Below are 12,225 nucleotides of genomic sequence, written 5' to 3' on the forward strand. Positions count from 1 at the left end.
GGCTCGGTGTCCAGCGGCGCTGAACTCGTATCAGAGGGAGGAGATGTCACTGGTGTCACTGTAGGGAAGCGACTGAACATTCATTATAATTGTGTTGTTTGTGCTTGTTTCACTCCACCAGGAAATACCTGAATGAAACACCCCTGGCTGCCTTTACGTCACGATATGTAGGTCAAACATTTTAACATTTCATTAGTCATCATCATCATCATCATCATCATCATCCAGGCTGATGAAAGGATGATCAGAGGCCAATAAAACTATATAATAATATAAAAACTAATACTTGTTGGTTTGCAGTAACTCTCGGACCACGATGTTCTGTAATACATGCCCATTTTAATAATCTGATAGAAAACATTTGTTGAGCACAACATACACCATTTAACCATATACTGTGAGGAAAACACTGAAAAAATACATTTGAAACAATGTTATATATTTCAGCAAATATTCCTATAGCTGTACAATGACCCGTCACCGTACACAACGTACTGCAGTAAATATCCAGCCTTCATAATCCGCCAGGAACAAAAGACAAAAAACAAAAAACCTTCTTCTGCCCCTCACGTGAGGTGTTGTTGGTTCAGACTGTACAAACATTTCTGGCAGGAATCTCAAACCAAACGTTTCACTTGTTTGTTCAAATTGTCCAAAAAAAAAAAAAAAAATTGAACTGCATAACTTCCTGTTATGGTCTTATAGCAAAATGGCTTGCTGAATACAATAAATCAGAACCACCGGACGAGTTCAGTCAAACTGTGATTTGACACGTGGTAGTGCATATAAATATACAGTGAATATTATCAATCAATATCAATATTATCATGTACAAGGAAAAGGTAATAAATATACTGTTACAAACAGCTGAAGGGTCAGCACAACACAGCTGGGTGCAACAAGATTGTGCAACTGTGTAACCACTTACATACACACACACGCACACACACACACACACACAGGAGATATCATGTCATGACATGATACTGCCCCCCCCCCCACCCCCACCCCTTATTCTGAAGGTTGCACCTTACAATGTGGTACCTTTAAGGTAGTGACGGACAGATCAGCAACCAGCTGCTGAACTGTCGACATATTCAAAGTGCTGGAATAATAACTACAAGATACAATTATCATATATCACTGACAGGTGTCGTTATAAATGTGCACGCAGTCTTACAGTCATTCAAAGTTCAGAATGAGTTACGGTGTAAAGCATGTTCACGAGGATGGAATGAAAGTTAACCACAACAGGGCGTGTGTGTTTGTTTGTGGGTGAGCTAATGAAAAGAGGAGAATCGCAAGGTGGAAACAAAGTTCCCATCCTGGAATATAGCTCAGCACAATACAGGGTTATGGAATAATTTTTTTTTTTTTTATTCGATATTTTTGGTGTAATTTAACTTGCATTTGCCTGATCTTTTTATTTAGACACAGGAAAATGTAAGCAATCAATCTGAAAGTGCTTTCTTTACAAGATCTTTGGAGTTTTTCTTTTTTTGTTCGTTAGTTTTTTGTTTTGGACTCAAAAATACAAAATGTTTTCCCACTTTCAAGGAATCAGATCTATGAATAATTGAATTACTTGTAATGTATTATTGGAAAAAAATAGCTGGATAAATCAGTTGACTCTATAAACAACTAATGCTTTCCACACTCTCTTCCTCTTTCTGTATGCCACAAAGTGCAAATTGTGCTGGGAAGTCGACTGATTTTAGAAATACATCCACTGAACGCTTTTGTGAGAACAAGCTTATACTATTGCCAGAACATTAGGAAGACTGTGTGAGACAAAGATGTCCTTTTTTTTTCTAGAAAATTAGACACATTTTACAGCTACATGAATGTGTTCAATAAATTATAAAAACATTTACAAAAGGACATGGCTGTAAAAAAAAAAAGGCACACAACTTTTTTTTGTTGTTGTTGTTTTTTGTTAAACAAGTGTTAGAAAAAACTACTTGGTTACAAATAACTTGCTGACCAGTAGTTTTGCTTGGACACTTTGTCAGGTGGCATCCAATCTGGACACAATACAAAGAACTGTAATGAACATAAAAAAATGTCCTGAAGTGCAAGTTTTGGATGTTTTTTTTTTTTTTTTTAAACTTGTCAAAGTACACGGATTCATATCGTCCACTTCACCTTTTTTTTTTTTTTTTTTTTGTCTGCGAGGACCAAGATTCAGCCCTGCCTCTGCAGTCCGACAGTAGTTCCTTCTTTAAAGAACAGAGGCTACACTCTTCCAGCTCCCGTCTGGGGCTCAAAAACAAACGGCCACAGGGTTTCCGAGCCTCCTTTGCAGGGGTGCCCCACATTCAGTCAGGCCCTCTTAGCCAGGCATCTCCAAAGAGCCAGATTGCAGGATTGCTCCACTGCAATAAAATGAATTCAGCCAAAAACAGCAAAACGTGCTGCACTCGAAGAATGCCGTCAGTTCAGCTATGTTTCCGCTGGGGAGACGTCACGCGTCGCCATTTCTACCCTGTCCTGATCAGAGGGATGGCTTTGGAGTGTCACAGCGTCACATCCGTCAGTTGTCTCCATCATCCCGCTCTCCCCGTCTCCACCCTGTTGGTCGTGGTCGTCCAGCGTCAGTTCAAACTGAAATTTACTCGCCACAGGTCCCCCCTCCACCTCCCCGTGTGGGCCTCCTTCTCCGTCACTGGTGTAGAATGGAGGGGAGGGGCTTTGGGGGATCATGCTCTGGTACCAGTTCCTGTTGTCCTCAAGTGTGTCGAGGATGTCCTGTGCGTCGGGGTGGACCAGGTCGGCCCACGTCTCCCACAGAGGGTGGACGATGTAGTCGATGAAGCCAACCTGGAAAAAGAAACATGGGTGATGTCAGCAAGAAGGAAAAACAACCACAATGTTAACTTCCTATTTTTGGTACTGGGTGTGTGTGTGTGTGTGTGTGTTTCTCTACCTGTGTTCTCTCCACTGACGCTGTGTGTTTGTCACACATGGGGCTGATCTCCATCCCCCGCTCCCTCTCTCTGTCTCCCTGGTGGAAGAACTCATCCATGATCCTGTCTGTCCACTGCCGGTACAGATCCAGGGGTTTGGTGGGGTTGCTCAGGTCCGCACAGTGAACCATGTTCCGCAGAACCTGCACATATAAAATCAACAATTTAAGCGTCATGTATCTCTCTGGTACATATGACAGTGTGCATACTGTGTGTGTAGAAACATGCCTCTTACCTGCATCCTGTCAGTATAGTTGTCCAGCAGCAGAACTCCAGAGCTGGTCACCTTCTTGGTTTCCACCATCGTCTTCAGATCAGCCAGCAGGCTCATGTGTTTAGACATGTCAGTTGCCAGTACCTAGAAAGACACAGACAATGATGTAAGAAATCATTTGAGAAAGGCGCAATAAAGTAGCCAAGGCATCATTTTGAAGGCTAAAACTGGCCCCGCGGCCTCAGACAGATACGCAGACGTTTCCTCACCATGTCTATGACCATTCTCCGGAGCGTCTGCCTCTGCTTCTTGCTGAGGTTTTGGAAGATGTCGCAGTTGTCTTCCTGCAGCAGTTTGAAGCCCACAGCCAGGTGGTGGTTCTCCAGCACTGACTCATCGTTGTACATCAGAGCCAGCTCGGAGTCTAACGGCAGAGGAGGGAGGGAGAAAAGACAGGAAGGGAGAAATTAAATTGAGCTCCAGCTTTTTAAACTCAGGTCAGGTAACTATGGTAACCATTCAAAGTCCCCCCCCCCCCCCCCAAAAAAAAAAAAAAACCCACATTGTTGCCTTTGGAGACATATCCCTTTAAACCATACACATATTTCTGCCTATTTATTGCCTATTATGCCTACGTAGACTAAATAAATCAGTGCTCATGACTTTTGCGACAGACGAGCCGCAGTGAGGAGGACTTACTGGTGTTGATGAGGAACTGGTTGGACACTCCTGGGTGGTCCACGTCGTGAATGGCTGCAGCAAATATGGCTGCCAGGATCTCCAGATCAGTGAAGACCGCCTGCGTTTGAAGTAATGGAAGAGGAAGAGAAGAACAAACAGAGACGAGTGAATAAACTGGCTAAACAAGGTAAGGTATTAGACAATGGCTTTGAGGCCGATACTCCACGTGTCATCATCTAGGGGAATGCCAGTGTTGGTGACAGTAATGCCAGTCGCCTCATTAAAACATACCAAATAGCTTGAGAAAAAGGTGTGGGCGGTGGTGCCACATTTTAATAGTGTCACGCGTTTTAACCATTACATACACGTAACTATTTTTAGCAGCGATTTGTTACTGAAAGTTGTGATATTTTGTGTGAGCGTTATCAGATAAAGAACAGGTAACTAACAGTTGAAACAACCTGGCAAGTGGATGTGTAAAAACTCCAACAGGAACAGAATGTCAGCTAAAAACACATGTTAAGTGACTTACATCCAGTGCGGGGGTGGACAGGAGGATGTGTGTGGACTGGGCTACGTCGGCGGCGTGCAGGCTGTTGTGGTAGGCCACGTCGGAGTGATAGTGGCCCTCCAGGGTCAGCATGAACGTCACAAAGGTGTCCGTTGGAATCTTGAACGTCCTCATCAGGTCTCGCTCCTGCATGTGACACAGGGCAAGAAAATGAGAAAAACAAGGCCTCCTGACTGATAATGTTACAGCACGTAGCTCGTCTTTCCAAGCAACTCTTACAGGAGATGTATTCGCCCGGAAACTAATGATCGGACCTTAAACTCAGCTTTTAAACCATGTTCATCAAATTGTGAATCATATGCTGCAGAAAAGGCTGCAAAATGAAAACAGCATCCTCTCCTGCCAAGATGATGCGCAGCTAGAAATCCATTTCAACTGCTAATGTCCCTCTAGCAGATGTTCCTGCAGTGATACTGACAGCTGAACACAACAGAGAACATACTGTACACACTGACTGACGGGGGCTGCGCTTCATGCCTTCTAAAGCCGTGTGTGTGTGTGTGTGTGCGAAAGCTTTCACACATTTTATTTCAAAGCTCTCTCTGACTTGGGGGTGGAAGATGAGGAGGATGAAGAGGCAGGGCACTGACCTGAAAGATGGTGTACATGATACATGTGAGCGGTCGGTTGTGGGAGTGTTCGGCCACTTTGAAGATATTCAATCCCCATTTGTTGATGTCTTCCAGGTCCTGTTAGAGAGTAGATAAGATGACGGTAAGTGTCTCAGCCAATCAGCCGTGATTTTCATGACTTTTTTGATGTATAACCTGTCCATCATCTACCTTTGACAGCAGTTCCTCTTGGTCTGTCTTGACCCCGAAGCGATTGCCGGTGCTCCCAGATATGCTGGGCGTGTGGCTGACCTTCCTCACCCCGCTGATCTGAGTCATCATCCCACCTTGCTGCTGCTGCTGCGTCTGAGTCTGCTGCGTCTGCTGCTGCTGCTGGCCCTGCCTCCTCTTCCTTTCCCTGGACTTGGGAACTGGACATGGAAGCTCCAACTCATTTTGCTTGTCTGGAGAAAGTAGAAGAAGAAGACACAAAAAGAAGAAGGGGAAGAGATTGAAAGATTATGACAATGTTTTTCAGTTACTCCAGAGACAAAAACAAACTAAGCTAAGGGTGGCTGGATAAGCATCTTGGCTTGAGTTGCCACTGTACTGAGTAAATGAAGTTAACACAGGGAGATAGTTGACCTCTCACACCTATGTGACAACACATTAAAGCTGCACTGACAGTTATTTAATAAGTAAGCTGTCTTCTCTACTAAATATACATTTCTGTTGCCAGCAGCAAAGACAAAGAAAAAGTACGTTTAATTACATACAAAAATATTCCAATACAAAGGTGATGAGAATGTCATTTTAACATAAAGGGTCATGAAGTGCTAATGGGATGTTGTGAAATCTGACAACGTTCCAGTGGCCCGTGCATTCTGAGAAACTGAGCCATGTTGTAATAACAATCCAGAGAATTGTGGAAAACAGGGGCATATTAACCTGAAATGTTTAGGGGAGGGACTCGCTCGTATGCGGGTTTGTTTGCAGCATGTGATTCCAGTCTGTCTGCTGGCGGAGTGTGAATCTCACATGCTGCACACAGCTGACAGTGTGTGTGTGTGTGTGTGTGAGAGGCTCCCTCGGTCTGTCTATGTGCACCGCATACACCGCAGTGAGGGCAAAAAAATATCTCAGCTGCATCCCCCACAAAGCACAGGAAGAAAAGGATCTGTCTACACCTGACAGGTGTTAGCTGCAATGCAGATGACAACAAAAACCGCTAAGCTTCAAAGATGAGCTGAGTTCCTCTCTGGGTTCTCGTGTTTGTCTCTTCTCCCCAGTAGGCTCTGCCTTGCAGAAATCACTTTCACTGCACCACTTCTATTGTTAGGAAAGGTCTAGTTTCTCCATCATGCATCCATCGCCTTGTTGGATGGGAAGGTGGAAAAGCTGAGGGGGCAGACCGGCTGGCCGTTTGCAGGACAAGTGAATTGGCTGACTGGATGCAAGTCACGAAAAGCCGCCGGGCTCGTAAGAAACGAGGAAACACTGCTGTCCTCATGATGAATAATGCAGTGTCTATCTGAACCTGATGGCACTGTATGTGCACAAACATTTCCCCTCTCCCCCACTCACTGCTCTGGTCTCTCCAGAGGGAAGCCCCCCCCTGCCCCCCCGCCCCACACATCTCTCTGCAGTCAGAGCGAGGGGACTCTCTGTCTCTCTCTCCCAGACCAGATCAGACTGGTTTGAGAGCAGTGGTGCAGACCAACTATGAGTTTCTCTGCTACTTAGCACATGCTTTGGGTAACCTCACAGCCCCTGCTGCACACAGACTGTGTACATACTGTGATGGCCTGTGTTTATTTGTGTGTTGCAGTGCTCACCTAGGAAGGTGTTGGAGATGTACTCTGACACTTGGTTGCCTGAGCGACTCATCTCAGACAGGTGGCTTAGCTCCCGGTTCAGCATCCTCTTGAACTGGAAGCAAAGAGATTTAAAAAAAAAAAAAAATACATAAGGTTAAATAATCTACACAAGGAAATACACATTAATCAAATAATTTTACTGCTCTTTCCAAACAGAGGGACGAAGCATTTCCTGTTATTTTCCACTGAGATATGTCCCATGAGAACATGGCCTCTGTTTTCTTATGTGCCATATAAGGTCTGTGTTTATGTCTTGTTGGTCCTGGTTTGAGTCAGCCACTGAGACACTTGACTGCTGAGCATTTCAACAAACAAAATACGGTAATGCTAATATAAATAATATACGAAGAACAAATGTTTATGCACCATTTTTCCAAATTCCAAAATGCACCAGATTTTTCTCACTGCATGCAACAACTGAGCTAAAGCATGATGACTGAATCAGTCTCATCTAGTCAAACATCCAAGTGTGTAATCAAAACACAGTAAAATCAGTGTAGTGTAATCTGGGACATTTCACCAGCTCTAATAAAAAGACACACACACACACACACACACACACACACAGTATGTGCATACATACAGACACACACACAGTCCCATCTATGGTAAATCTTCTCTGGGACACACCTTGATGTATCCCCAGGACACAGAGAACAGGTAGTTGGCCTCAGGCATGGTGCTGAGCTGTGCTGAGCCCCTGGTGCTCCCCAGCAGAAGCCCTGTATGCTCCTCTCTGAGTGGACCCCCAAGGCTGAGCTCAGTCCTACTGCCTGAAGCTCAAGGCGCCACCAAATCGCCGCTTTCCAACGGTCGACTATGGTAAAAACGCCCCAGCTGAACTCTTTAGAGAGGTGCTGCGGTGGACCCCTACATCCCCGGCCAAATGCACCTCCTCATAGTGTCGCCCACTGTTTTTCCAGGATCGCAAGCCACTGCAGAGAGTGATGGAATCCCCCTGGATGCAATCAATTTCCTTTCCCTCTCTCTCGATCTCGCTGCCTCCGTCCGTCTCTCTCTAAACCTCTGTCTCCTCTTGTCAGCATCCAAATATTATCCAGTGACACAGGCAGGGGGAAATCCAGCCTTCCTAAGACCAGATTGAGCAAGGACGGAAGGAACGGCAGGCTCTGAGACAGAGGGAGGAAAGGAAAGGAAAGGAGGGACGGAGAAAGACGGAGAGGAGGGGGGTGCGCTCTAGCTGTAAGTGTCCCCTGTGGCAGACAGGCTGGCGGAGTCTCTCTCTCTCTCTGCCTCCCACCCCTGCTAAGCACTGAGCCATGCACAGCACTGCAGAAAGCGGGACTTTGGAGAATCCCCCCCACATCTTTTCGCGCTTTCTAGCTATTTCGCTTTCTCCCTCACCCCTGTGCTCTCTGCAAACCCCCCCCCCCCCACAACCCACCACTGTCTCCCTCCCGTCTTGATTTTCTCCCCCTGCTCAGTAATGCAGAACAGATCCAACGCACACTGCGCAATGTGAGGCTTCAAAGGACCAGAGTGTTTATCACATGGGCGAGGAGCTGGGTATTAATTTACCAGATTGCGTTTGAGCCTTTTTTTATGTACAGTGTAAGAGTGGAAACATAAGCTCCTGTTCAGTCCTCAGTCACCATGTTATACTGCATTTTGCTCTGCTGCTATCTACAACATTAACCCCCCAAACAGTTTCCCGTCTCACTGCACCAGTTTTCTGTATTTAAGGCACAAGCAGAGACGATGGGAGACAAACAGATGAGAGAGTGTTCAGTCTGCAGCCCACCAGTGTACCACCAATTGCACGACAACCTGAACGCCATAGCAACAGAGTCACGTGGCCCCCCTCCGTCGTTCTCACAGTGGTCCCTACTCACACACATTGCATCACATACATACACACACACACAGGCATGTACAACCATGCACACACATTCAATACACAAGCTACAGCAGAGATGCTCTAGACAGACACATCTAGGCTAGACGCTGCCAAAACCCACAAGGAAAGACAATTTATTTGTTACAGACTCTGACCAGCGGTGCACAACGGCTTTTCTTGTCAATAAAGAGAAACACTAATGGAAAACCTTTATAATTAATACAACGGAACAATGATGCAGTCAATTCTGAAACTGTGATTGTGCTTTCCTGTTCCTATAATATGTTCAAACATGTTTAGAAAATAAATCAACCATGATTCTGCCTTTTGCCAGGGCTTTTATTATTTCTTACAATGGGGTCTTTTGTCTTCACACTGGAACCAGACTCTCTCTGGTCTCAACAGCTGTCTAATAGCTGTCAAGTAGACAGCAAACATCTACTTGACTGTGAAACTTGAACACCACTTTCAAAGCGTTGGCTTGCACTAAAAAAAAACCCAGACTGCCAGTCCATAAAAAATCAAAGCAAGCTCGTAAGGACAAAAATTCTTGAGCTTGGAATCAGACGGCTTTATTCCGTTCAAAGGGAACTTGTAATTGATTCTTTAAAGCGGCGGAAAAGTGTGGATTTGTGTGACCTCTAGGAAATGAATGAGGCACAAAGCCGCATGTCAGTCACCCAGAGTCATGCAGTTCAGCTAAGACAAACAGCATACGCTCACGGCATGGTGACAAGTAGATGACTGTGCTCAGGAGAACAGATTACTCAAGGCATGGTATTAACTCATACATCCTTTTACGTTAGCAGAGAGTGTATACATTCAGAACAAACCCTCAACTTAGGAAACCAAGAGAAGTTGCATAAACTCTACCCCAAAAAAAAACAAAGCTGTGGTTAGTTCACAGAATCAGATGAGCCAATGCCTCATAAAGTTTGAATATTCAAAACAGGTACATACTGGTGCCATTGTTACATAAAATGTAAATGTAAATGATATGTTATGGTGTAAGCCAAAACAACAACAACAACAACAAAAAAAACAATTAACACCTTAACTCATCAAGTTTACAAATTTTCACAAAAAGTGTTTTAAAAGATTTTTAAGCCACATTTTGTCACCACACTGTGAGCTTTGTCCTGCTAACCTGAATCCAAACACAACCGAGCCAAAACAAGGCAGGAGATTCTCAATGTAATGCCACTAAATTCAACATTTAATCATGTTTCCTACTGTGATTAACTTTGATGAAATCTAATAGTGTTAGATAAATCACACTCTTCATATAGATAACCACACTCTCACAGCACAGTGTCAGCCGCTCCAAAACTAACTCACCTTTTTCCAACTCGTAAGCATCCCAAAGTTTTGCTTCTGCTTTTCAGAACAACATAGTCCCATTGTTACTTTAAAAAAAACAAACACAACACAAAAGAAATCCTGTAAAGTTCCGCAAGCAACAACTCTGTTCAGCTCGTCTGAGACTCTGCTCGCTTCCTCTCTCTCTATTCTCTTTTTTGAAGTGGCATCAGGGAGGAAACATATAGCGATAAAGCTGAGTTGACTGACTGGCCTACACAGTCTAACAAGAAATCGATGGCTCCTCCCCCCCCCAGCACAGGCCCGAGCATGCGTTCCCACCTACTTCCCTTTTACTTGATAGAGTAATTCACTGAGGTCATTTACTGGTAGACATCCTGCTTCCTAACATGGCCTCAGGCACCAAACAACTAACATACCTGAGCTCATCACTGACAAGTTCCAGATAACAAGTTTAGCAGACTGCCATGCTGAAATCCCACCCGACATGTATGTATTCTTTTGGGACCGGTCTTTAAAAGTTGGCTCAGTTCATACAGCACACAGCAGAGACAGAGACGCCACTGCACAGGAGCAGCTTGACATCATATTGCAATACCGCGGCTGTGCAATCTGACAAAAGCCCAGAGTGAGCCAATGCTGCCTCTGTCCCATGCGTTGCTGTTTACAGTGTCAACACACAGAGCATTATGTCCACTGAGTTTTCACAGTTAAGTAACATTAGAAAGACACATTTCCTAGAAGGTGTTGATCAGAAGTAGGTAAGAACAGGGTTACACTAAACACAGGTTTCATATTTACCTCACTCGGTCTGCCTTATTTTCCATGATAACAGCAGATTACAGAGGTTAAACTTTTTAATTACAATTAGGCACCATAATCACTACTGTAGCTTGTCTGATCTCCTCACCACCCTTTCAGTCAAAAGGAATCACAACACTATAATTTAATGTCCATTACCCCTGCTACAGCTACAGACCCACCACTACATCTGTTTCAATAATTTTGTCATTTTTTCCCCCACTGAAGACGCCGGTGCTTCAAAGCTGAAGTGACCACACGTGAGTTAAAGTTTCCTACCCGCTCGCGCTCTGCTTCGGGGGCTCGCTCGCACGCTAACCCGCAAAGTGCTAAACTCCCCTAACTGGATTCAGATGGCAGTGTTTGTCCAAGGCCGTCACCAGCATCGGCATGGAAGTGTGGCGAGCCTAATGATAGTGAGAGGCAGGGAAGCAGCTCCCCGCTCTGAGGTCACAGCGACCAGACCGGCGGTCAGCAGGGTGTGTGGTCCCCCTGGCCCCGGATACACCTGTGCCCTTGGACGCTGTAAGCGGAGACACCCTGGGTTTGATCGTGGGTTCAATTACATCCTCTCGGGTTCCGAAAAGAAATGGGCTCTTTGTCCGGCACCATGTCATATAAATGCTGGGCAGGAGCTAAAGTCTGCAGATGCTGCATTAATTCTGCAATAATATAAACATATTTGACACCAACTCTGCCATGAAACGTGACTGTACTAATAAATGACTTCTTTCCATCCCTGTACAATTGCACAACAATCAACTCCCCTGACAAATCTAAACTGTAACACCATAAACTTCTGACCTCCTCTATTTCAAAACTATTATTGGTCAACAATGCTTAGCAGTGGTATTGGGTCATATTGATAGGATTCTGAGTCATGGCGAATAATGTGCCCGGCCAGCCTGACCGGGGCGGCTGTGCAGCGGTGCGCCTGCAAGGCCTTCTGCTCATTGTCCTGACAGTCCCAGTGACGTGAATATCTGTAAAGACTCAACCTGGCTGCCTGGTCAAAGAGCTGCTATTGTCGTCTGGAAACCAGGGAGCAGAGGAGAGGGGGCAGTGGGGAGGGGGCCACGGGAAATAAAGAGACAGGAAACCGGTGTCACGGTCACAGTCACCCGTCATGGTATGACAACAGCCCTCCCAATCTCAATACGCCCTCAGACCACAGTGTGGAAGACAGACGGAAATGGACACCACCACCCTGGGTGTTTAGAATCTGTCGCCGCCATACAGTCTCCACTGTCTGCATGGGGGTTGAGAAATACTGTGCAGTGTATAGTAATTAGGTGGAGCGCTACACAATACACACTCAGAAACATTTATGTGCATCAAAGCGAAGGGAAGTAATTAGTTCTGAATAGCAGCTTTGTGTAGTCTTGC

The 12,225-nt window shown here is 45.2% G+C and overlaps 1 protein-coding gene across 2 annotated transcripts in view; it reads right to left on the bottom strand.

Annotated features, from left to right (window-relative positions):
* Window positions 1-319: 319 nt before the first annotated feature.
* Window positions 320-12,225, bottom strand: part of LOC121192904 (cAMP-specific 3',5'-cyclic phosphodiesterase 4B-like) — a 46,030-nt gene continuing 34,124 nt past the window's right edge. Inside the window, exons 1-10 of one of the 2 annotated variants that reach the window (XM_041054896.1) lie at window positions 7,491-8,228; window positions 6,819-6,912; window positions 5,215-5,447; window positions 5,023-5,121; window positions 4,394-4,558; window positions 3,880-3,979; window positions 3,450-3,604; window positions 3,202-3,324; window positions 2,927-3,109; window positions 320-2,820 (exon numbers count right to left, since the gene is read on the bottom strand). In XM_041054896.1, coding sequence (XP_040910830.1) covers window positions 2,443-2,820; window positions 2,927-3,109; window positions 3,202-3,324; window positions 3,450-3,604; window positions 3,880-3,979; window positions 4,394-4,558; window positions 5,023-5,121; window positions 5,215-5,447; window positions 6,819-6,912; window positions 7,491-7,538 — 1,578 coding nt within the window. In that variant the 5' untranslated portion in view covers window positions 7,539-8,228 and the 3' untranslated portion in view covers window positions 320-2,442. Of the gene's footprint in view, window positions 2,821-2,926; window positions 3,110-3,201; window positions 3,325-3,449; window positions 3,605-3,879; window positions 3,980-4,393; window positions 4,559-5,022; window positions 5,122-5,214; window positions 5,448-6,818; window positions 6,913-7,490; window positions 8,229-12,225 lie in introns of those variants that run through there. The other variant, XM_041054895.1, reaches the window with a different exon arrangement.

Source organism: Toxotes jaculatrix, chromosome 14 (assembly GCF_017976425.1).
Source record: "Toxotes jaculatrix isolate fToxJac2 chromosome 14, fToxJac2.pri, whole genome shotgun sequence".
Taxonomy (NCBI): Eukaryota; Metazoa; Chordata; class Actinopteri; family Toxotidae; genus Toxotes; species Toxotes jaculatrix.